General features: G+C 43.1%; 1 protein-coding gene across 1 annotated transcript in view; it reads left to right on the plus strand.

The window, feature by feature from the left end:
- LOC147617526 (uncharacterized) overlaps positions 1-25,776 on the plus strand; it is a 49,643-nt gene that overhangs the window by 14,015 nt on the left and 9,852 nt on the right. The window contains exons 3-4 of the mRNA XM_086775785.1: positions 677-738; positions 1,491-1,562. Of these exons, the coding sequence (XP_086631911.1) occupies positions 677-738; positions 1,491-1,562 (134 nt within the window). The remainder of the gene's footprint in view (positions 1-676; positions 739-1,490; positions 1,563-25,776) is intronic.

The raw sequence follows: 25,776 nt of genomic DNA on the forward strand, positions 1-25,776 counted from the left end.
ATATGCCACCCATGGAGAGTCCCCGTACCTGCCCCTTTGTGGTAACATTATGAAGTTTTCCAATCTAGGGGACATCCTCCTGGCTGGAGACTTCAGTGCCCGCACCGCAGGTGCAAGGTACCCTTCTTTGAGACAGATGATCCCATGTACCAGGAGATTGACACGATGGGTACAGATCTAGAGCGGACATCACAGGATACAGCAGCCCGCACACACTATGGAGAGTATCTCTTAGCCCTCGGCGGGGCTCATAGGCTAGCCATTTATAATGGCCTGGCTAGATGGCCTGGATCCAACTCCTTCACCTCCTACCCCTTCGGACATGGAGCTAGTCCACTGTAATCGGGAAAAAGATGATGGTAGCATAAAGCTGCCATTACAAAACCTGCAAGTACTGCAGTTGTAACTAAATCTTGTCAGAAAAATGGCGGAAATGAAAGAGGGGAAATGGCTCAAATGCCCAGAACCTGCTGTTTGGAAATGGGAAACAGATGAAAGGCATTTCAAGTCTGGCGCCCATGAAATGGATGTTTTGGCCTGAAGACCTTGCGTTTTGGCCACTCCCTGTAACTGTCTCCATCTGCAGTTTACAATTTTGTTGTTTGTTGCTAAGAATGCTCTTTAAGTCAGTCTTTCATGTTAAGAGTAACACAATCCTTAATGCTTTTTTGTTCAGGTTTGACTGGACATGTAGTCTTGGGAAAGGCCAGCTTGTCAGATGTCATTGCAAATATACAGGTATTATGTCCCCCATTTTATAGTATACTTTTGGTTATTTCTAGAACTGTTTTGATTCAGGGGCAGCATGCATATTTATTAGAGCTCAACCAGCAGATTGTTTATATTTAGACCTTTCGGGCTTCTCGATACGTTTCCTATATTTTGCAGGTAAAAGAAACACTGTTAGGTGAATCAAAATCTGCATTCATCTTAGGTTCTTTTAATGACTTAGTTTGCCTTTCTTTCATATTTTGTTATATTGTTCAAAGTTGATAGGATAGCCAATTGCCAATTTACCGAATAATGTATCTTGTTTTGACGTGTTCAATCACGGTCTTTATGGGGTACATCAATAGGAAGTCTAGAGGGCTAGGCTAGCCGCTAGTGGATGAGATGGCAGATTCAACGAGAAATGCCTAGGGACCTTCACCTTTAATTGCATAAAACAATGCCAAGAGCCTCCCTCTTGGGCATTTCTCATTGAATTGGCCACCTCATCCACTGGCCCAGCCCTCTAGATTCCCTATTTATGCACCTTTCCTGAGGGAGATCCCGTAAATATAGGTGATACACATGACTATATTTAGCTCAACTCTTCTTGGTAGATAAATTGTGTTTTGCTGGGATGGGGCTTAGTGAATATCAAGCACATGTTTTGGTACAGGGGTCAACCAGTTTCCATCGATGTTTGTCTTTTTAGGCTCTTTGTGACTTTTTCAAGACTCTGCGTATTCTTAAAGATTAAGCATGATTGGGCATTGGAATTACAGGAAGCTTTATTCAAAGGTGAAAAGGGTGACACTGCAGGTCAAACTGCTGATAATGCTGCTATACAAGCTCAGGTCTGATTGCTCAGATTTTTTTTCTTTGAGAGAGAACTATTTTTTTTTGCAAGAAAGAGACTTCTATTAAGTATGAATGCAACGATACAGAATCACGGTTAAAATGAAAAATAAATCCTTATCCCAGAGTGTATGGTGATCTCAACCAATCTGGGGCATTATGATGCCAAGAGGGTCTTGTGGGAGTCCAAGAGAAGAAAACACCATGATCCCACTCTCTCATAAACATAGCGTGCTTTGCCTGCACAGATCTAGATAGCCCCTATATACAAGTCCATGTGGCCATAAGAGTGAACAATATCACTCCATATAGTGTTGATGCACTGAGCATCGTATATCTGAATACCGTGTAGATGCATGTGGCTCTCCAAATTTGCCAGGCTGTAATACTGGCAATTATTTTAGTATATTAACGTGCCAAAGTTTGAACCCTGTACCTGTGCATCGGCAGGTAAGGGCTCAGATTTATAACACCATGTTATGAAACTTTGTGGTCAATCTTTAGGACAAAAAGTGCTTTTCTTGAGTTTTCTTCTCAATTTTAAGCTGTAGCAGATGTTTTCTGCTGTTACTGCGCCTGAGGCTGCTTTAGTAAATCTTCAGCTTTCTTTGCTGGCTTGGAAACAAAGTAGACACGTTTTAATATTTATGGAGGCGTTTGGTCTCAGTTTTTCAGGGTATGTTGTGATTCCTCATCTTCCTTGTGCTGCTGTGTTTCCTTAAGAACTGTTTCTGCTCTCTCGAGTGAATATATGTTGGGTTAGCTACTATGGTATGGGCTGCAGTAACGATCCATGAAATGCTAGTGGAGTAGAGTGCCTTTGGAGGCTTACATGCTGCATAATCTCAGGAGGGTGTGCTGTCCCTGAGTCATCTTGCACTCATTAATAGGAGCAGAGTTAGAAACCTGAGAGCTTGAGAGTTCGCGCTCATTAATAGGAGTGGAGTTAGAAACCTGAGAACTTGAGAGTTTGTGGATTATTCCTTTACAACCCTAGCTAGGAGGTGAACTTGTGATGAGTCTTGGACTTGGAGCTGAGATTGCGTGTCATATCTCAGTTTCTTTTCTAATGTAAAAGGCTGTTATTCATGACTATTGTCAGATCCTATGGGATAATTGCACACCACACATGTGGGTGTAGTTATAGTAATAGGAAACAATTGTTTCCCACTAAACAAGATATTGATTTCTATTTAAGGGGCCCTGCCTCTTTGCTGGCTAGAAAGAAGAAAGAAAGAGCATGGAGAGAGAAAGAAAGGAAGATTGTATTAAATGTCTAGGAAAGACCCAAAGGATCTATGAGACTAAGAATGAGTACATAGGATCCATGAGTAACCAGATGTCAAACAAAAGAAGAAAGAAAGAAAGTTATATTAAATGTCTTCGAAAGACCCAAAGGGTCTATGAGACCCAACAAATGTTTTTATGGTACTATGAAGTAACATGATCATGAAACACAAAAAAACATAGACAACTATCCACATGCACAATGATGATGATAGCAATATCTCTAGATGCATGGGAAAAGTACATCGCCATACCACTACAATGCATAGTATAGCCATCCTCATCCATCCGACTGTCCAGCATATAGGGGAGTCGATGACTGACAAGAGACTTGCCATGTGTACTGCTAGTGGGAAAGTGTCTCTGTGACGTTGAAGGATCTCCCTGATCTGGAGCTACTGTGTAGAGCGCAGTCGTGGACTGGGAGCCCATGGATGCCAAGTGCATTTAAGCTGATGAGTGCCTCCAAAGGGTCGAGGTGCTCCAGAAAGTGGCATAGTGTGGTGTGAAACTAAAGTTATATTTCAAAAGACCCAATGGATCTATGAGACCAAAAGCAGTACAAGAGTTCCATGTGATACTGAGCCATGTAAAAGACTAACAAAAACTAAAAAAACTCGTACAAAAGTATGCATGACTATTGCATCATCATCATCATCATAGTGAGCATGTGGATACATGTGAAAACACATGTCTGTATTAATACAAAGGAGAGCTATATGGGTGTGTTATCATCCTCATCATCCATCCAGATAGGAGAGTCTGATTGTCGAGAGGCTTTCCACGTCCCACCACAAGTAAGGGAGTACCTCTATGTTGCTAGTGAATCCCCCCATCTGTAGCTACCGTGGAGGGACTGTGGACATCGAGTGCGATGTAGCTGGCCAAATGTGGTCCAAGGTGATTCCAGGTGGTCAAGGTGGGCCATGGATCAGTGCGGTGTGATGGCAACTAGTTCTCATGGATGGGTTTGCGGGCTTGGGTACATCTCTAGGTTATTGACTAGTGCTGCCATCCTATACCTGGAAAAAGCTAGTAATGGTCAGCTGAGAGGTGTCCTGGGGCTAGGCTCAGTTCTCTCTGAGGAGCAAGTCTCTGTGCTTGCTGAGTTCCATCAGGTAAAGTTCGAAGCTACTTAATTTTATTTTTTGCAAATTTTAACTAGTTTTCTGAATCGATCCATTATCGAAAGTTACAAACTATCTCTTATACTTTTCTTTTAGAAAGGAAATGGAAGCACCATTTCTCTAGAGTTGTATCTTTTGTTTCCGTTTCTCCCGCTCTCTAGTTTCCCCTAGATTTCCTCACCATGTCCTTCAAATTATAATCTACCCTTGTTTCTCCTATTTTTCAAATTGATTTTTCATATTTTCATATATACTATATAGTGCTAAAGACTTGGTGTTGAATAGTTTCAAGCCATTTGTGTTGTGCAGACAATCATCCGTTTCCATTCCATGTAACTACACGTGTAGTAGTAGTAGTTATAGCTAGATGAAGCCAGTTGTGCTTGGAGCTGCAAAACTGTGATCAAGCCAACATCCAATCCACAATCCAGGATAACGGGGACAGACTAGAGTCCAATAATGGACGAGGAGGCATATAGAACATTCAATAAAGAAAAGAATGCCCACTCAGATTTTGCAACTGCTTGAGTCGAGAATCACTTGAATATATGTTTACCTACCATGTCAAGAGAAAGGATGCATTGTTGGGATACCAAGCGTCGGCCGGTGGATTATATAATTACGCCAGGGAGATAGCTTTCATGAATGTATATCTCCAAGTTTCACAAGCGTAAAACCAGGAGTCATGCTTTTTGGATGTATGATGACCCTGGCCAAACAAAATGCTAAGTATATCTACGTTCAATAATGTACGTACTTAGAATTGTCAATGAATAACTGGTTTTCTACTTAGAATCGTTAATGAATAAGTGGTTTTTCAATGAAAACCCGCTTGTGATGGCTTGAGACAGATTAAAGCTTTTACGAAGAAGGCAACCAGAGACTGACATCGTTTTTGGCCAATTGAGCTCTTGAAAGTTTTGGAAATTCTAATTCTTGTATGTTGAGATAAAACATTCATGGTAGAGAGTATGGATTCGTCGAGATTGCTATTTTGGGAAAAAAATAGGAATTGTTTGGACTTATTCCATATGTTCCTTTATATGTTGGAAATTGAAGTGCTTATATGAATATCCTTGATGACTGAAATATGGATTGATATATAAAGATAACACACACCTTTTTTTTTTCCTTTTTAGGTGAAACTACACTTTCTATTACTTTACTGTAGAAAGATAAGAGCCCCCAAGATAAGGGCACTTCTCACACAATATGTACAACTAAAAGCAGTGGAAAAACAAGTCCAGATGCAATTGGTCTAGGTGCTGTAGTTGAAAACAGTCATATAAAGATTGACACAATGATTGATGAAAGTAGTAGTACTTGTCAATTTGAGGCGACTGGAAAACCAGCCGATTGCGACCAATCCAGATTGTCCAAAGTGCCTGAAATTTTGTCCATGCAAAGAAAGGAGCTGCCTGTCAATTTCCTTGCCAATCTGTCAAATATCCAGAAGTTTCTAGAAAAACATATGCTCGGAAATCTGACAGTTAAACACACTGATAAGCGATGTAAGAACTCCTTGGTGTCAGTGCAATTCCACAACAAGTGTGGAATAGTCTCATTCAAGCACAAGCACCTTATGCATTTAGCAGTAGCAATATTTCTTGTTGCCAAATATGTGCCAACAAGGAGTACTCCTACAATACATCTCCATAGGAATAGTCTCTGTTTGAGGGGGAGTTGAAACTTTACCATTCCATATTGCTTGCAAATTTTACTTCCACCATTTTTCTGTTTTGTTCAATTGCCATATCCCATTTGCATGGTCTGAAAACAATGGCCGAGGGATAATAAATTTGTAAATCTTTGGTGCTGTAATTTGAGCAAAACGAATTGTAGTAGAAGCATGAAGCCCTTCTCTAATCTTGCAATCTTTTCTCTTGAGGGTCATGCAATGGGTTGCGTTGATTGTTTATTTGTTGCCATATAGTCCTATAATGCATACCCAATACCCATCTTATTTGTGCCTGTGGAAATTGCAAGACCCTTCCATCACAAGATATCACATCTTGCACAGTGTTTATACCTTTAGTAGATAGAAATAAGCTCTTCTAGGAGTTGTAATTGCCAATGGACTCATGGAGCAGCAAAGACTTTACTCCAATGTATATTTTCTTGCCTTAGAGAATTTCCTATTTGTGGAGGTCTCCCAGACCAATGTGAGTATTGCAACACTTCTTTCCAATCAGCAATCAATTTGCTTGTGTATGGGCGACTTGGAATCTTGCCTTGCACATGCCCACAGACTGTCTTAGTATTGTAGTCGTCGTTTACCAAAGAAAGATGTTTTAAATTTTTAACACATTTCCGCTACCATGCGCATCCAAGGTTGTTCCTGAGGCAGGAAAGTATGTAACATTGTTGCTCTTCCTGCCAACATATGATAATGAATATTTAGGACATTCAGTCCACCATGCATTTTAGGTGAGCAAACCTTCTGATACCTGAGTAGCCTTGGTGCTTTTTTGATCACATTAATACTTCCATTGCTTGTGACATGAAAGAAGAAATTTGTTTTTTTGACCATATTAAAAGTGGCAAGGAAAACTGGATGTATGCCATGATAATAGATTGCACAATGCGAAGCCTGACATGAAGCGGCCATGTAGGGAATTTCCAATATCTAGCTTCATTTGATTTTTTTGCATTACCCATTTAGTAGTGTCCCGGTGAGAGACATTCCAACCCAATGGATATCCCAAATGTCTAACAATTTTAGTGGATGGGAGAATTCGCCTAGGCCATAAAATACTTTGCCAGTCTTCTTCCTTTGAAGGCAACAATTTTGATTTCTTGAAGTTTATAAACAGCCCTCTAGCCTCACCAAATATCTTCAGAGCCTGCATAAGTATACATAGATCATTTTGTTTGTTTTTTGGGAAAAAGGAGTCATGGGCATAAGCGTGAGCAACCAAAACTTGGTCATGTGGCAATTGCAATCCAAGTAGATGTCTGTTCCCCGCTCAGTGTGGTGTACTGTGCAAAGTTTCCTAATCCCTAATCTCTCTCCCCCTCTCTCTATATCTTTATCTCTTGGATACGTAGTTGAGTTTGTCACGGCACACCTTGCTGGGCTTACAGTGGTATCAGAGCAGGATTTTTCTTGAAGAAACTTTCTTGGGGTGACAGAGCCACGTCGAGAGCAGAGGGAGACCAAGGGTCTAACGAAGGGAAAAACTATGAGGCCAATACATGATTTCAAGATGGGAACCAAGGCCTTCAATCTATTTCTCATGAAACCGTGGCCATGACATCAAAAGAGTACCATGACTTTCAGCAGTTTAGATGACTTCTTAGAGACGAAGGATTTCTTGCTTGGAGAACCAAGAGGGAATAGGACCAAAGAAGGGCTCAAATGTTTAAAGATTTCATCAATGATCGAGCCACTGAAGATGAAGAAGATGAAGCTGACAAAGCCTATATTCGGGCCAAAGGAGTCACCATTGCAGAAGGATCTAGAGCCACGAGGTTTGCTTCCCGTGGAGGAAACAAGGAGGCCATTCCTAGGCCTGCTATCTCAGATGTAGCCTCTTTAGGTCAAGCAAGAAGACAAAGAGATCGGAAGATCATCAGATTGATATCATGCCACGAAGTTCATCAAGTGGTTTGGAGTGGATACTAGACCATTGCAAGTTTTGACAAAGAAAGCTGAGGGATCTTTGTGGACCAAAGTTGAATCAGAATCCTTTGAAGCATTGAAACTCTATGTTGGCAAAGGACTAGTGTTGGATATTCTAGACCTTTTTGTGGTTGAACTTGATGAGATTGCATTGGAGCAGTCTTGAATTAAGAAGGCCATGTTGTGGTCTATGAACGTCAAAGACAACACAGTAGCAAATGCATGATCTAGGAGTCTCCTAAGTCATGCGGTTTCTATGGGTTACCATATGGATTTCACTTTGATGTAGGATCCTTGTGCTACCAAAGAGGATTTCAAAGATGTTTAAAACAGATTGCAGAATGAAGATTTGGTGACTGTTTATGTCATCATAAAGTGTTTTCTTATGATGCGAACTCGTTTATGTGAGACAGGATTTTGAGGCCGAAATTGACTACAACTTAAGTTTGGGAGAAGCTACTTCTATTGGCCTAGCAAAAAGGACATTAAGCTATATGTTCTAGAATGTTTGGTTTGTCAACGATGCTTGGGACGACAACAATGCCGGAACGAGATTTGTATATTTGAGGCAACATGATCCATTGGATGGTAACAATGCCAGATATCTTGGACTTCACAGTTGGGTGGTCATTGCAACCAGATGGCCGAGATGATTGTATTGGATCTCGCAGTCGGGCGGTCATTGCGACGAGATGGCCGAGATGATTGTATTGGATTTCATAGTCGGGCGAGCAATGTGACGAGATCGCCCGGATGACTATTGATGAATTCTCGGGCGGTCCTAGTGACCAGTGGCTTGGGGATAGTATATCTCCTGGCCAGAGTATACTATGCCAATCCACTTGTTTTAGTGGTAGCAACTTTGACTTTCTAAAGTTGATTTTCAGTTCCGCTGCTGTCCCAAACATAATCACTGTCAAATCCCTTGGCTTATCTATCGGGAAGAAAAAAGAGTCATCAGCATGGGAGAGGATGAGTGGCAATTGCATACAACAATCACGCTTAGTGGGCAGCCTTGCCTAATTGATCTTCCCAAAGTCTCTAGGGTGATGATAATCCTTTCCCAATGATACATCTAGTTGTGCTACTTGCATACAGCCAGTAGATGACTTCTGTCATTTTTGGACCAAACCCCAGATCTTTCATGGTGGTTGCAATAGAGTCTGAATGCACTATATCAAATGCTTTGGCAATGTCTACTTGTAGTAGCAACACCTCCTGATGACTAGTATATTTGGCATACTCCATTCCCACATAAGCATTACATATGTTGTCCGTTATTTGTCGTCTAGGAATAAACCCATATTGGGCATGATGCAACCCTTTGTTAAGCACATTGGCTATTCTATTGGAGATCATCTTTGTCACCAATTTCTATAGCACTGGCATTAAAGTGATAGGTCTTCAATCAGCCAAATTCAAGCATACATCCTTTTTCGAAGCCAATGTCACAAGGTCCTCTTGGCAAGAAGCAGGCAAAGCACGTGATATTTATGCGGGAGTGGGACCATGGCATCTTCTTTTCCTCTAGTACCACAAGTCTTTCATGGCATCATGATGCTCCTCAGTGGTTGAAATCACCTTACATATTGGGGTGATTCTATTCTTTTCCAGCTCATAGCTGTGATTGTTGTATGCCTTTTTCATACTTAATAGAAGTCTCTTTCTGAAAAAAAAGAAAAAAGAAGAATCAGGCATCACTTTTTGTAACCATGCAACATTTATCATTGCCAATAGAATGTCTTCCAATCCCTCTCGAAAATGTTGAAAGAATTGCACAACCAATCCATCCCATCCTGGTGGCTTTCATTTACCCAGTCTAGCAAGAGCACTTTGCAATTCCATGTTCGTGAAATGGGATTACATCTGTTTAGCTTCTTGTTGATTAAGAATTGGTGTCACGTTTATATGCGTCCTGGCTTTTACTTTCAACTCTTCCCGTGGCGAGAAGTGCCTTGGTGTAGCAAAGACTAATTGGAAATGTGCCACACATTCCCGTTGGCAAGAAGTGCCCTGGTGTAGCAAAGACTAATTGGAAATGTGCCACACATTCCCTTTCGAGTTCATTTACATCATTGGTCCACTGACCATTAGGCCACATGATGTATACTTTGCTTTTGTCTCTTAGCATGCAAGCTTTAAAATTGATTTGACGAGCAGCCTTTATCTAGTAAAGGCTTTTGCCTTGCTCGTATTTGCCATTTTTTCAATTTCCTCTGATTATTGCAATCTATCATATATCGTGCATTTAACAACTTTTCTTCTTGCTCTTGATTTAATTGCCTTGATTGTGCAACCTCATGTAATGCCTGCACATCCACTTTGTATCGGTTTATTTGCTCTCTTTGCTGCCCCATATACCATCTACCATATTCTATAATGATTGATTCCATCCTTGCTGCAAAGTTTCTCCATGCTAAGTCCAGGTCATAGCAGGCATCTTCACTAAGTAATGCAAGGATTTTGTACACCTTTTCTCGATACGCATCATGTGATAGGTAGGAGCTATTGACTATGCTTGGTCGTTTACATGGCAGCCTTGCATCATCCATAGCTATTTCAAAATGCATTCCCACCCATGATGGATAATGATCCGATAATTGTGATGCATAATCCACCCATACCTTCGCAAGGCTTGGATCCCCATTGTGCACATTTAACATATAGCATCTATCAGGCCTTGCTTGATACTTTGATCTAGCATTATGCTGAAATGTGAATCCTCTTTTATTCAGACAATTCACATTCCACATATCCATTGCTACAATGTCTCTAATAAATGTCTGCTTGGCCACTTTTTTTTGCTGCAACCATGTGTGAATCCCGAGATGTGTTATCTTCCGTTGATGGAGAGTTATCAAAGTCCCCTAACACAAATGCATTTGTCAACCATGGATAGACAGACAATCTTCTCCAACCATCAACATTTTTTCTTTGGTTGATTTGTTTATTTTTCTCATTGCTTTTATTTTGTGCTTGCTGCACGGCTTTCCCTTTATTTTGCGCCATCCTTTGTTTTGCATTTGCGTTACCATTGCTATTTGTTCTGGTAGTTTTGGTTGTTCCTACACCAGTGGGGGAGGAATTTAGTGCTCAGTCGGGCACCGTGATGCAAAATGCCCAAACTTGTGACATTTTAAAACACAACCCAACAACAGGAGACCAGTTTAATTCATATGGCTTTTCTCCCATGGGAACATCAGCAATCTCGACTTCAATGCTTTCGGGTGTTGGCGCAGTGCACAAAATTTGTGTCTCGCCTTCAATGCTTCCATATCCCACAACGTTCAAAATTTGTTTCTATTGCCCATGATTCTAGGTGCACATGCTACTCTTTCCAAATGTTTGAGCTATCTTCCCTGTAGATCAGTGGGAAAATCCACCATCTCGACCCAACCGGGCTTTGATGTTTTAGCAGCCCTTGATAGTTAGTAGTAGGTACCATGGCACCAGATGCGCCATTTGCTTGGCGTTTGGGATCAAAGTGGTGTCTGGTATATACATTGTGAATCTGCTTAGAAGAACCCATCTCTGTAGAGTTGATCACACACTTTTTTTCAATGTGAACTTGATCTCTCTCACACACACACACACACGTGCACACGCGCGCGTGTGCAGAAGCCTTGAGATTGGGTAGAAGGAGAGGCAGCGGGATAAGAACAAGAACTGCTCGCCTTCAAGCAAGTGCGAAGCAACGAGGGTGGAGGAAGGGCGGCACTACTGCAAAGTTGAGACGCGGCCACCAAGGGGGGCGGTGGCGGCACGAGCAAAGGGCAAGTAGCGAATAGAGGCAATTGGCCGTAGCTACGGTGCTGTGTACACACACCTCAAAAGTAATAAAATGATAAACACATACGCTTTTTTTGTGAAACCACTCCTTCATTAAGGATTATATGGTGCATTCATAACTCTCCCAAGGTAGGACAACTACTGCTCAGATATCAAAAATAGTGGAAAAACACTTCTTGGTGTTGAGAGGAAAGTTCTCTGAGATCAAAAGATTCTCGAAATGAAAGGTAAAGAAACCTCTTGAAAAAAGGAAAGGACATGATCTCCTCATGATAGGAAATCAGCTGATTTCGTGCATGGCAGATCATCCACAAAGCCCAGTATTTGGTCCAAGAAAGGAAAAGCGTGTAATCTGGCAAGGGTGAAGAAAGGGGGCCAAACATCCAGAAGAATTTCCCGAAGTAGTTGTTGGGAAAATCGCAATCTCAAGTGCCCTGACAGTCTGTCCAAGAGAGCACGAGAAGAGGTAATCTCCATAACAAATGTATGACTATCTCTTGGTGATGAAAACACCTCTTGCAAGAGGGAGGTGTAATGTTTCTCTTAGCTAAGAAGGTGCCAACTGGGAATGCACCCACAATGCATCTCCACAAGAAAAGTGGTTGTTTGAGAGAGAATTTGCTCTTCAAGACTATAATCAGAGAGGTCTTCCACCAACTAAGAGGTTTGTTTACATGCCACAACTGATTTCCATGTGTTTGTATCCAAGGTGGAGGAAACAAAATTTTATAAGCTCTAGGTGCTATGAGGTGATGGAAAGAGAAAGGAGACTAACCTGGAAGTTGCCTGCCAAATTTCCAGTCTCTTAATCTTTCCTCATCTTCAAGTGGAGGCACCGGCTGGAAATCTTGCAATATAGAACTTAATTCATTCCGTACATGCTTGTGATGCATACCCAGATTACATCTTCGGACAGCCTGTGAAAAGGAGAATACATTGCCTTGATCATCAACAACTTCATCAACCAAGCGTACAATGCTTTTCTGTGTTGTAGTGGAGCCAATGAATGCTGAAAAACCCTGCTCCATTGAATACTTTCTTTTTGCAAGGATTTGCCTCTATCTGGGGTTTTCCCCGACCAAGAAAGATAACAAAGAAGCATTTGCCAGTCATGTATAAGCTTAGTGGAATAAGGGCAGCTCACAATCTGGTCTTCAAATCTTCCAAATATGACGTCGTAGTGAGAAACTATCCAATCCCCAAAAGCTTTTGTTTTCATTGTAGTAACGTTGCTTTTCTTGTAATGACATGGTAGCGATAATTGAGTATATTTAGGCCTCCATGCATTTTGGGAGTGCACACAAGTTCTTTTTTGAGCAATCTGACAGCCTTTCTATTTGCCATAAACATTCTGAAGCTTTGGACATGAAACTGTCAATATCCTTATTTGACGAAGGCGAAAGAGGCAAGTGGAACTGAACATGGGCCATGATGATGGATTGGACGATACGCAGCCGTACATGTAATGGCCATGTGGACAGTTCAATACTCAATCTTATGATTCAACTTATCTATATAACCCATTGCCTTTCTTGCTTGAGAGACACTTTCCAACCGATAGGATATCCAGAATGCCGTACAATCTGATCTGGAGGCAATATGAAACCTGGCCAAGGAATGGAATGCCAGCCACATTCTATAAGAGGCAACAGCTTGGGCTTAGTAAAATTAACCTTCAATCTAGTAGCTAATCCGTATAGGTTCAACACATCCATGATTGCATTGATATCATGTTGTGTGTTTTTGGAAAAAAAGAAGGAATCATCCACATATGCTTGACTAACAAATTGACTGGCTCCTGTAATGTCAATACCATGTAGCCTCCCTTCTACAGTCAAATTGTCCATGTACAAGAGCAATGGGTGAGTAGCTATCGCATAAAGCAAGGCACTCAGTGGACATCCTTGTCTCACGGATCATCCAAGCTTCCATGGAGCAGAGAGTTCATTTCCAATAATACATTGGGCTATCCCTTCCTCATACAACCAATATATGATATTCCTCATTTTAGGACCAAAACCCACTTTGTCCATCACTTGAGCTATGAATTGCCATTGAACAGTGTCAAAAGCCGTTTCAATATCTATTTGCATGATGATTACATCCTGATTCGTTATTTAGCATATTCAATGCATTTGCAATGTTATCCATGATTTGTTGCTTAGGCAAAAAACCATAGTGAGCAGGGTGCAATCCATCATGAAGGACATCTTCCAATTTGTTGACCAGCATTTTGGCAACTAGCTTGTAAATAACAGGCATAAGGGTGATAGGTCTCCAATATGTCAATTTATCACATAGTTGTTTTTTGGGGAGCAGATGCACGAGCCCTTGCTTCCAAGAAGCTCGCAGCACACCAGAGTGCCAACAAATATTAATCATATAAAGCACTTCATTTTTAGGTGAATCCTAGTACTCAAGAAAGTACTCTAGTGACAAGCCATCCTAGCCAGGAGATTTCCATTTCCCTAAACCACGCAAGGCATCATGCAACTCTTCCTCTGTAAAAGACACTTCCATTTCCAATGCTTTCTGAGGTGTAACAATTTGGTTAACTTACTGCAAAAGAACATGACGCGCATGCAGGATTTGCTACGATGGTTGTGTAGGGACAGCCAAAAGGGTAGTAAATTGGTTCAATACTTGTGCCTCTAGATCATGTTTATTTTGGGTCCATTGCCCATTGCCCATTGCCCTTTTTGAGTCTATGAATGGATTGACCCTGCCTGGAAGTATGCAGATTTTTAAAGAAGGCCTCTGAAGAGAAACCTTTATCTGTGAGTGATTTTTGTCTTGCCCTAATTTGCCATTTTTGAACCTTCTTGGCATCATTGCGTTTTAGGCAATTTTGGGTCTCTAGAAGGTCATCCTGCTCCTGAGCATCCAGTCTCCTATACTGAGTATCCTCCGTCAGTAAATGTATTGTTGATTTTGCAATCAATATCTTTTGCCTTTCCATGCCCATGTACCATTTGTCATATTTTTGAATGACATCCTGGAGTCTTATTACAAATCTGTACCACGTTAGATCTACATCTATCTGCATGTGAAGCTTTACAGGCTGAATTTCAGCCTCCACCCAAACTTTGAATTGTTGATGTGTCAGGTAGCTGTTATTAACTATAAGTAATTTCTTGTGAGGAGGCAAAGGTACATCATTTGTAGGCATGCCAAAATACAAAGTCATCCATAAAGGGAGATGATCCAAAGATTGCATTGAGAAGTCTATGGAATAGTGCAAGTAAAGGCATCAAATTGATTTGCATTTAGCATATACCATTGATCAAATCTGGCCCAGTAGTCATGGACTCCGTTGTGATAGAAGGTATATCCTTTTTGGGTAGGCATTAGATGCTGCCATATGTCACACGCTTTCATGCTTTGAAGTACATTTTGCCGTGTCCTTTTCTCAGAATCAATCATGTGTGATTTGTGAGAGCTATTTTTTTTTTCTGGGAAAAGATCCTTCTATTAGTTAACAAAAAAACCAGCCTCGGATGGCTTAATACAACCACGAAGGGCTAGATACAAACTCGCCTCCATGTACGGGGTAGGGATCAAAGAATCAAAAGGTGGAGAAAGATGCACTTGTCCTCCGGCTGGCCGTTCTATGAGGAGAAGCCTATCTCATACAGGGGGAGGGGAAGGGAATAACCACATAGGTGTTCTGTAATACCAAGTGGGATCACCACCTCTATCTGTGAGAAAAGGGCCAGGCCGCTAGAGCCTCAAGAAAGCTTCCCGCCAGTTCGCATGCGGTTAGAGCCACCTTGCAACTTCCCCCACTGATCGTGGAGGGTATGAATGATGTCAAGCCAAACGCTCTTGATGGACTCTGCAGGCGGAGTGTGGGTGCCGTCAATGGATTCGCTGCAGCAAGCTCCTAGGTTGCAATGCTCTACAACTCTCCTATCTCTGGCACGAGCCCGGAGTCCATGATCAGAGGATGGGGTTGGGACTGTTACTGCTTAAATGCGAAGGTGAGAAACCTAAAGGGCTAGTCTCTCACCTTCTTCCTCATAAGCCATGACAACCTCAGCCTCTGTGGCCCAAGTGACAGTGCCCCATGAAATGATACGGGTCGAGGTCCCGTCCATCGTGAAAATGCGGAGAATCCACTGCCAAACTTGCTGAGCCTTTGGGCAATCCCAAAGACAATGTCGCTGAGACTCCTGAGGGTACCTCGGACAAGCTATTGGTCGACTGCCAATGGCCAACCACTTGCCAACTGCCAAGCTCCTATGTGCCAGCAACCAAAGAAAGAGGGTGATCTTTCGAGGTCGAAAACTGTCCTAGAGCCTCTTCCAAAAATATGAGAGAAACCGCTGTGAGAGGCCTTCTGACTACCAGTGTACTGTTGCTGTCGGGGTGTCATCAATCTCGGGCATCTTAATCCTGCGGCTAGGCCGCACGATGTATGCGAAGAATGGGGTATCAAGAGTCTCCTTCTGGTCAGCAGAATCACGCCAAGTCCACTCTGCCCGGTCCCGTTGGAGGCATGTGAGGGCCGGCTCTCCCAAATCCATAACTACCAAAGTCTCTCCCTGGCCACCTTGGCGTCGGGGGGGGGGGGGGGGGGTGGTTTCAATGTGCGTGAAATCCGATCACCCTCACCCTCACCCTAACCCTCGGTAAGGTGCAGCCATTGAAATCATCGAGAGGGGGCTTTGATCTCTCTAATTTGCCATGGTAATAGAAAAAGTGAGCAAAGCATAGCTCTCATCTATGCCATGGACTGCCAAGAGAAATACCATGCCTAGTAAACATGCCTAGCCACTGTTTGGGGGTCGGGTCTGGGATAGGGGTCAACCACTCTTGGGGAATAGCAGAGTCTGTCTCTACCCCTGATCCCAGCCTGGCCGCTCTCCTGAGCCTTCGGGAGAAGCTGTTTGAATGCAAGCCAATCTACAAGGGACTTGTCAAGTCCTTTGCTCAATGCTCCCCAAGATACATGAGGCAGGGTCCCCAACATATGGCCATTGGGTAAACAGATCACGGGGTTCTAGATCAGGGGTTGCTGAAGACGCTCCTCCGAGGCTACTGGAGCTAACTGTTGAAGGGCCGGCTTGAGGTGATCCCAAGCTTGGAGTAGGCTGGCTGGAAATCTGTCCTCGAAGCTGGGCTAAAGCAGTTTGCTCATCCATATCCTTCCCAATGGTGCTCTCCACCAGGGCAAGGATTTAGACATCTTCCAAAGATGGTTCGCATGCTCATGAATCCAAGGGGGGGGGATGGAACTTGTATGCCCTAGAAACTGAGAGCTGATGAAAGGAAGAGGTGTATATCCAGGAAGCCGCCTGTCAAAAAGCTAGTCTGTAAGTCTGTCTTGTTCTTGAGGCGTAGGTGCGGCATCATTTCCATAATGACCCTCCAAATTGACCTATGATGCAATCCCAAGTGACAATGTCGGATTGCTCGAGGAAACTAAAAAACCATACCATGCTCATCAATAACATCCCGTATGTGGCGAACTCCAAGCATGGAAAGGTTATAGGCCTTCCTTGGTTGGGATAAGGCACGTCAAACACCCTACTCCAATGAATGTTCTCCATAGCTAAAGAATTTCCTTGGTTTGGGGGTGGCCCAACCAATGTAAGTGGTGCAACAAAGCTTTCTAGTCTTGAACATGCACAATAGCATAGGGAGAACCCATGATTTTGCCATTAAAATGTCAAAAAACTATATCATCATTACAGGTGACCCAGAGTCCATATGCTTCTGTATGCATGGAGACACACATACTGCCCAACATGCAAGCCCATGGCTTTGACTGTGCCACAAAATTAGGTAGACGCATCGCCTTTCTCGCAAGAACATGATAGTGGATATTGAGATGCATCTTGGGCGAGCAAACCAAATCTTTCTTCATTAGACAAACCGCTTTTATTTTCCACAAGCATTCCAAGGCTTTAGACATGAAAATGTCAATCTGTGTGCGAGACCAAGGCAACAAAGGGAGATAGAATTGCACATACGCCATGATTATAGACTGCACTATTCGTAGACGTACATGCAAAGGCCATGTAGACAGCTTCCAATAATCAATTTTGTGATGTAGTTTGTGCATCACCCATTAAGTCTCTTCTTTAAGGGAGATCCCCCATCCAATGGGGTATCCAAGATGCCTAACTATCTGATTAGGTGGCACAATTTGTCCTGGCCAGAGTACACACACACACCCTGTAAGCGCAACGGAGTGTGCAGTGATAGATGCAACCACGTGTACGAGAGATAGAGAGAGAGAAGGGGAGAGCAAGATGGGAATAGGGGATTTACACGGTACACCACACTGAGCAGGGAACAGGCCCCGCCCCCTCTTTAGGAATTTATTTCAGGAACAATCCAGGGGCTTTCCCAAGCCAGGACCAATTCAACAGATGAATACAATATCAAACATGACGAGGCACAAGATATCTGATGCCGAGCTCACCTCGAGGATGACCCACAAGAAACTTACACCGGGCTAGTACCAATATCCAAAGAATCCAATTGATGTTCTCAAGTATCCACAAAAAACTCTTTCTTCCCAATCCAATTCTTTCACTAATGGAGGTGGCAATTCTTCAAACGGAAGCTACCAACGGGCGACAAAAAGTCCAGCAAAAAGGTAGCAAAAACTTCGGTTTTGGAGCGGCGGCGATGGCGGCGGCGGCGCCGACGGCGGCTCTGGGTGGCGGCGGCGGCGGCGGCGGCTCTAGGCAGTGGCAGCGCCGGCAGTAGGCAGCGGCAAGCGGCTCTAGGTGGCGGCGCTTCTTCACATGGGATGGAGAGGTGGTGGTTGGTGCTGCAAAAGGCTGTAGAAGTAGCACACAAGAGGGTTAATGATGTTCTTGCTTTTCCCAAGGAGTTCTCTACGTGTTTCTTCTATGAGTCTCCAAGATTTCTTCAATGCTCTACCAAGAGGGTGCTTGGTTCTTTAAATACTTGAGGAGAGGCCTGCTTTTACCATGCTTTGCTTTTGTTTTTACCACTTGGCTTTTGCTTTTATTTTAATAATAATCAAAGTTCTTGATTCTAACTTCAGGGCCTTGCTTTTTGGCCCTGGAGTTGCTTTTTGAAAAAGCTGCTTATAGCTTTTTGACTCAGTTCAACGAGCTCTTTCCAATGGTGCCCTCAGCTTTTTGGTCAACAACGTTTGACTTTTGCTTTTTCTTGCTTTTTGACCTAGACGAGTGCTTTTTCCGATTCCAACTTTAGGAACCCTGTTTCCATGTGTCCATCATCCTGTCCATGTGTCCGGGCATGAGTTCTATCGTGTGTAAAGAGCATGGAGGACCAAATAGTTACATTCCCTCCCTCTTATATCAATGTTGTCCTCAACTGTGGCATAGATATGGTAGTAGCCCCATCTGGTGCTCTTGTGCATTTGGTCTTTCCTCATATATGTGGTGTCTTCTGCTCCTTTGGTAACATCTTTATGCCTTTCTTTGACCAATGTCCTTGTTCTTGATGGTACAAGATCTTCATAGCTTGAAGCAGAGGTTAGAAAATAAATGTATACTCACCTTCTCCAAAAACTAGACACAAGCTAGTCAACAAACAAGTATGCATCATTCGCGTCTACTGGGTATTCCAGGTATTGGCCAGGTAGTCTGGAGCCCAGTGTACTATCACATGCCATAAATCCAAGCACTGTCCACGCATCAAAAACATCACACAAAGTCAAAGAAATTCAGACATACATTAGTACGCAATGCACAAATATTGATCCTCCTGTTCATGGATTGTCGTGTCTGGTTTCATCGAAACCGTGTTGAGCCATCTGGTCGCTCAGACTTTTCCTCAAGGCCATCTGGTCAATGGGACACCCCGAGAGTTTATCAGTAGTCATCTGGGCCATCTGGTCGCATTGACCGCCCGACTATGAAATCCGATATAGTCATTTGGGCCATCTGGTTGCATTGACCGCCTGACTATGAAATCCAATACAGTCATCTGGGCCATCTGGTCGCAATGACTGCTCGACTGCGAAATCCAATACAGTCATCCGGGCCATCTAGTCGCGTAATGACCGCCCGACTGTGAAATCCAATATAGTCATATGTGCAATCTCGTCGCAATGACCGCCCGACTGCGAAGTCCAATATATCTGGCATCTGTGAAATCCAATATAGTCATGTGGGCCATCTCGTCGCAATGACCGCCCGACTGCGAAGTCCAATATATCTGGCATCGTTGCCTGTCCATATACAAATCTTGTTCCTTGGGCTTTCTGGCATCGTTGCCACCCAAACTAGAGCATGTCCAAATAACCATTATAAGCAAAATAATGATCAATTCCAGTTCTATATATACAATGAAGAGGGCTTAGAGATACAATCCGTCCCTCTTAAATCTTTTTTGATAACAAAAAGTCACAAAAATATGTTTCATTATAGTTCTAGAGATCCTCATCTAAAACTGTTATAATGTATTACATAGCCTTCATGATACAAAGCAGCTTCAAAAACTTCATGGCAGGATGTCAATGTGATGATCTTCTAGTCTCTTCAGCTTCTTGATTTGTGAGGTTGGGACAATTTGCAGCCAAGTGTCCCTTCTTTCCACATTGGAAACACTTCCCTTCTTTGGTATATTCTTCGAGTTGCTTGAGAGACAATTTTCTTCGAAAGGGTGGAGGTTTGTCCTCACTCCTATTGTTCTTTTCTTGTGACTCGGTTCTTGATGGGGATCGGTCTCTAAACTTCTTCCTTTGAGATGAGTTGGGACAATTTGCAGCTAAGTGTCCCTTCTTTCCACATTGGAAACACTTCCCTTCTTTGGTATATTCTTCGAGTTGCTTGAGAGACAATTTTCTTCGAAAGGGTGGAGGTTTGTCCTCACTCCTATTGTTCGTTTCTTGTGACTCGGTTCTTGATGGGGATCCGTCTCTAAACTTCTTTCTTTGAGATGAGTCTCGATTCGGATTCTTTGATTTATCCACCATCCAAGGCATATGTAGAGCTTCGGCTTGCAAAGTTCTGTCTTGGGCTTTTTCCAAGGTTTTAGGTCCGAACATATAGATTGCTTGGTAAAGCTTTAGTTGCAATCCATTGACAAACTTTCGCATTTCCATCAGTGGTGGGATAGGAGTATATGAGGTGAACTTCAATGAGACGTCTGAAAAGTTATTAAGATATGTTGCTACACTTTCTCGCGCTTTTTGCTTTACCTCGTCCCATTCCTTTTGGACATCTGCTTCAAAGGTAGCAGGAAGGAACTTCATGTTGAACATGGTTTTGAAATCAGCCCATGAGGTAGGCTCGGTCCCTTCTTGGACCACCTTTAGCCACCAATTCAAGGCGGCATCTTTCCAGTGCATATGAACCGTGCATAGTTTGGACTTTTCGGAGATGTCTTCTCCTCCAAAGGCGGCATCAAACTGTTTGATGAAGGATAGAGCTTTCTGAGTGTCCTGCTTTCCGTAAAAGGTATCAAACTTTACGCTTTTTTTCTTGGCTTGAAGTCTACTCTGCTGGTTGAAGGCTCCTTTGCCTTCTTCTCTTTTGCTTCATCTAAAGAAGCTATATCAAATAGAACGGGTCTGAGGGAAGCTTCTCTCTGTCCTCCATAAGTTATAGATCGGGTGCCTTTGGGTTCTTCTCTAAATGAAACCCTTTTACCTCGTAAGTATGCTTTAGCGGCTTCCACACCTTCGGCTTTGGTGGTCTGGTCTTTGATGAAATGTTCGAACATCTAGGCCCTTCAGTAGTTCTGTTCCTTCTTGGCTGTCCAAGCTAGGAACTCTTCATCTTGAAGATACCTTTTGAACTTTTGAAATTCTCGATATTCAGGTGATGTCATGACTGCGGTCTCATGAGAGAGAGACTCGCAGCCTTGGATCTCTTCTGGATGTCCTGGGTTGTCTTCAAAGTTATTCCCTTCTTGAGGCCCTTGGTCTCCCTCAACTCTCGACATGGTTGTGGGACCCCAGAAAAGACCTGCTCTGATACCGCTGTAAACCCAGCGGTGCGTGCCGTGACAGACTCAACCACGTGTCCAAGAGAAAAATATATAAAGATATAGAGAGAAAGGGGGGAGAGAGAATAGGGATTGGGGATCTTGCCAGTACACCACACTGAGCGGGGAATAGGCCCCGACCCTCTTCACGAATTATTTAGGAACAATCCAGGGGCTTTCCCAAGCCAGGACCAATTCAACAGATGAATACAATATCAAACAAAGGTGTCGATGACGAGGCACAAGAAATCTGATGCCGAGCTCACCTCGAGGATGACCCACAATAAACTTACTCCAGGCTAGTACCAATATCCAAAGAATCCAATTGATGTTCTCAAGTATCCACAAAAAGCTCTTTCTTCCCAATCCAATTCTTTCACTAATGGAAGTGGCAGTTCTTCAAACGGAAGCTACCAACGGGTGACAAAAAGGTCCAGCAAAAAGGCAGCAAAAACTTCGGTTTTGGAGCGGCGGAGATGCCGGCGACAGGCGGCTCTGGGTGGTGGCAACGGCTTTGGGCAGCGGCGGCGACAGGCGGGGGCAAGCAGCTCTGGGCGGTGGCGCTTCTTCACAGGGGGTGAAGAGGTGGTGGTTGGTGCTGCAAAAGGCTTTAGAAGTAGCACACAAGAGGGTTAATGATGTTCTTGCTTTTCCCAAGGAGTTCTCCACGTGTTTCTTCTATGAGTCTCCAAGATTTCTTCAATGCTCTACCAAGAGGGTGCTTGGTTCTTTAAATACTTGAGGGAAGGCCTGCTTTTACCATGCTTTGCTTTTGATTTTACCAGTTGGCTTTTGCTTTTATTTCAATAATAATCAAAGTTCTCGATTCTAACTTCAAGGCCTTGCTTTTTGGCCTTGGAGCTGCTTTTTGAAAAAGCGGCTTATAGCTTTTTGACTCAGTTCAACGAGCTCTTTCCAATGGTGCCCTCAGCTTTTTGGTCAACAAAGTTTGACTTTTGGTTTTTTTTGCTTTTTGACCCAGACGAGTGCTTTTTCCGATTCCAACTTTAGGAACCGTGTTTCCATGTGTCCATCATCCTGTGTGTGTGTGTAGGCATGAGTTCTATCATGTGTAAAGAGCATGGAGGATCAAATAGTTACATTCCCTCCCTCTTATATCAATGTTGTCCTCAACTGTGGCATAGATTATGGTACTAGTCCCATCTGGTGCTCTTGTGCATTTGGTCTTTCCTCTTATACGTGGTGTCTTCTGCTCCTTTGGTAACATCTTTATGCCTTTCTTTGACCGATGTCCTTGTTCTTGATGGTACATGATCTACATAGCGTGAAGCAGAGGTTAGAAAATAAATGTATACTTACCTTCTGCAAAAACTAGACACAAGCTAGTCAACAAACAACTATGCATCATTCGCGTCTACTGGGTATTCTAGTTACTGGCTAGGTAGTCTGGAGCCCAGTGGACTATCACATGCCATAAATCCAAGCATTGTCCATGCATCAAAAAGAGCACACAAAGTCAAAGAAATTCAGACATACATTAGTATGCAATGCACAAATATTGATCCTCCTGTTCATGGATTGTCATGTCTGGTTTCATCGAAACCATGGTGAGCCATCTGGTCACTAGAACCGCTCAGACTTTTCCTCAAGGCCATCTGGTCACTGGGACCGCCCGAGAGTTCATCAATAGTCAGCTGGGCCATCTGGTCGCATTGACCGTCCGACTATGAAATCCGATATAGTCATCTGGACCATCTGGTCGCAATGACCGCCCGACTGCGAAATCTAATACAGTTATCTGGGCTATCTGGTCGCGATGACCGCCCGACTGAGAAATCCAATACAGTCATCTGGGCCATCTGGTCGCAATGACCGCCCGACTGCGACGTCCAATATATCTGGCATCGTTGCCTGTCCATATACAAATCTTGTTCCTTGGGCTTTTTAGTATTGTTGCCACCCAAACTAGAGCATGTCCAAATAACCATTATAAGCAAAATAATGATCAATTCCAGTTCTATATATACAATGAAGAGGGCTTAGAGATACAATCGCTCCCTCTTAAATCTTTCTTGATAACACAAAGGCACAAAAATATGTTCCATTATAGTTCTAGAGATCCTTATCTAAAACTGTCATAATCTATTACATAGCCTTCATGATATAAAGCTGCTTCAAAAACTTCATGGCAGGATGTCAATGTGATGATCTTCTAGTCTCTTCAGCTTCTTGATTTGTGAGGTTGGGACAATTTGTAGCCAAGTGTCCCTTCTTTCCACATTGGAAACACTTCCCTTCTTTGGTATATTATTCGAGTTGCTTGAGAGACAATTTTCTTTGAAAGGGTGGAGGTTTGTCCTCATTCCTATTGTTCTTTTCTTGTGACTCGGTTCTTGATGGGGATCGGTCTCTAAACTTCTTCCTTCGGTTTTGGAGCGGCGGCGGAGGCGACGGCGGCTTTGGGCGATGGCGCCGGCGGCGGCTTTGGGCGATGGCGCCGGCGGCGGCTCTGGGTGGTGGTGGCGCCGACAGCGGCAAGCGGCTCTGAGCGGCGGTGCTTCTTCACATGGGGTGGAGAGGTGGTGGTTGGTGCTGCAAAAGGCTGTTGAAGTAGCACACAAGAGGGTTAATGATGTTCTTGCTTTTCCCAAGGAGTTCTCTACGTGTTTCTTCTATGAGTCTCCAAGATTTCTTCAATGCTCTACCAAGAGGGTGCTTGGTTCTTTAAATACTTGAGGGGAGGCCTGCTTTTACCATGCTTTGCTTTTGTTTTTACCACTTGGCTTTTGCTTTTATTTTAATAATAATCAAAGTTCTTGATTCTAACTTTAGGGCTTTGCTTTTTGGCCCTGGAGCTGCTTTTTGAAAAAGCAGCTTATAGCTTTTTGACTCAGTTCAACGAGCTCTTTCCAATGGTGCCCTCAGCTTTTTGGTCAACAAAGTTTGACTTTTGCTTTTTCCCCCTGTTTCCATGTGTAAATGATCGTGTCCATGTGTCCGGGCATGAGTTCTATCGTGTGTAAAGAGCATGGAGGACCAAATAGTTACCCACCCACACACATATAGGAGCATTATGTCTTTTGGATTGTCGGATTTTTTGTCAAAGGATCTTGGATATATTGGATATTATCGGATTTATACAGCATGGCTGCCCACAGAATTGTGTGGCCATGCACTTCAGCATTCACACTCATTACTGAGTTGAGGCGCCCAACTCATGGGGTGTCCTCCCACTTATTAATGAGGATGTGAACCTGCAAGTTATTTATTAGAGCATCAGGCAATTCATGCACACATGCCCATGTGGGTAGTTTGAGGTGTCCTTGGACCCAAGTGGGCTTTTCATAGGCAGTATTAACCAGGTAATGCACATACCATAAAACAATTTACACCTTCAAATCGTTTTCATGCATCGAATGCAATGCATATATTGTTTTGGACAAGCTCCCATCCTCAAAAGGTTGTACATGAAATATATGAGCTAAAATACACACGACACTGCTGCTGTGCCTACTATCCGCCTATCACTCAGTGTGCCCCAACTTGTGACTGGTCAAGGACTCCTCTGTGCGCCGTTGTCCAGTTCGCCACATTTTTTTTTTCATTTTTTAGCTGCCCGACAGCCTTTAATTAATGCTTTGTGTAAAGCCTTTACACAAGCCTTATAAGCCTTAGTAATAAGGCTTATTAATGCCTCAACGCCAAAGAGCAACATAACAGCCCGTGCCTGCCCACATCAACAACACACATCTCAAGAAAGGGGGAAGTTTGCTCCAACGATCTGCATCAAATCAACACAAAGAAGAAGCATCAAGTGCACATCAGGAAGTAAATTTGGGGTTTTTAATCACTTTCTGAAAATACGGCTTAATCAAAGCATTTATCTTAAATCTCCCATCATGTTTCAAAATTGAGGGCATATATTAAGCATTAGAGAGTTGTTACAGCCTCCTAAAGTATAAGCCCTAATTTTTGGGCAGCCCTAAGTCTTGGAAACCCTAATTTTCCTGGGGTTTGAGATGAAAAATCTGCTTTATGTAATGATTCAACCTCCAAGCCACTAAATGAGTAGGCCAAGTTGGTATTAAGGGGGGGTGATGATAAATGTGGTCCCATAGAGCACAAATGTGTGTTTCCTTGTGTGTGTCAAAATTTTGTGTTTTTTTGGTATGTGAAAGGGCTTTTTTAGTCCAAGATGTCTATTGTTTTATGTTGTTTGGTTGACCTAAAATCCTTACCCATGTGATTTCATAACTGGCTTGTGAAACTAGAGCCATGTGATTTATCCTTGACCAGAGAAACTGGCATGAGAAACCATGAGCCTAGATTTATCCTTGACACCGTATGAGGCAATCCCGCACGCACCCGCGCCCGCCGGGGGGGGGGGGGGTGGGATATCAAGGTCTTGCATATGTTTATGTGTAAGGCTATTAAGCCGGTGTTATGTGGTCTATGTGTGTAAGGCTATTAAGCTTGGTTCTATGTGTG

This window comes from Cibotium barometz, chromosome 36 (assembly GCF_041138505.1).
Source record: "Cibotium barometz isolate CiBa-2024 chromosome 36, ASM4113850v1, whole genome shotgun sequence".
NCBI classification, from domain to species: Eukaryota; Viridiplantae; Streptophyta; class Polypodiopsida; order Cyatheales; family Cibotiaceae; genus Cibotium; species Cibotium barometz.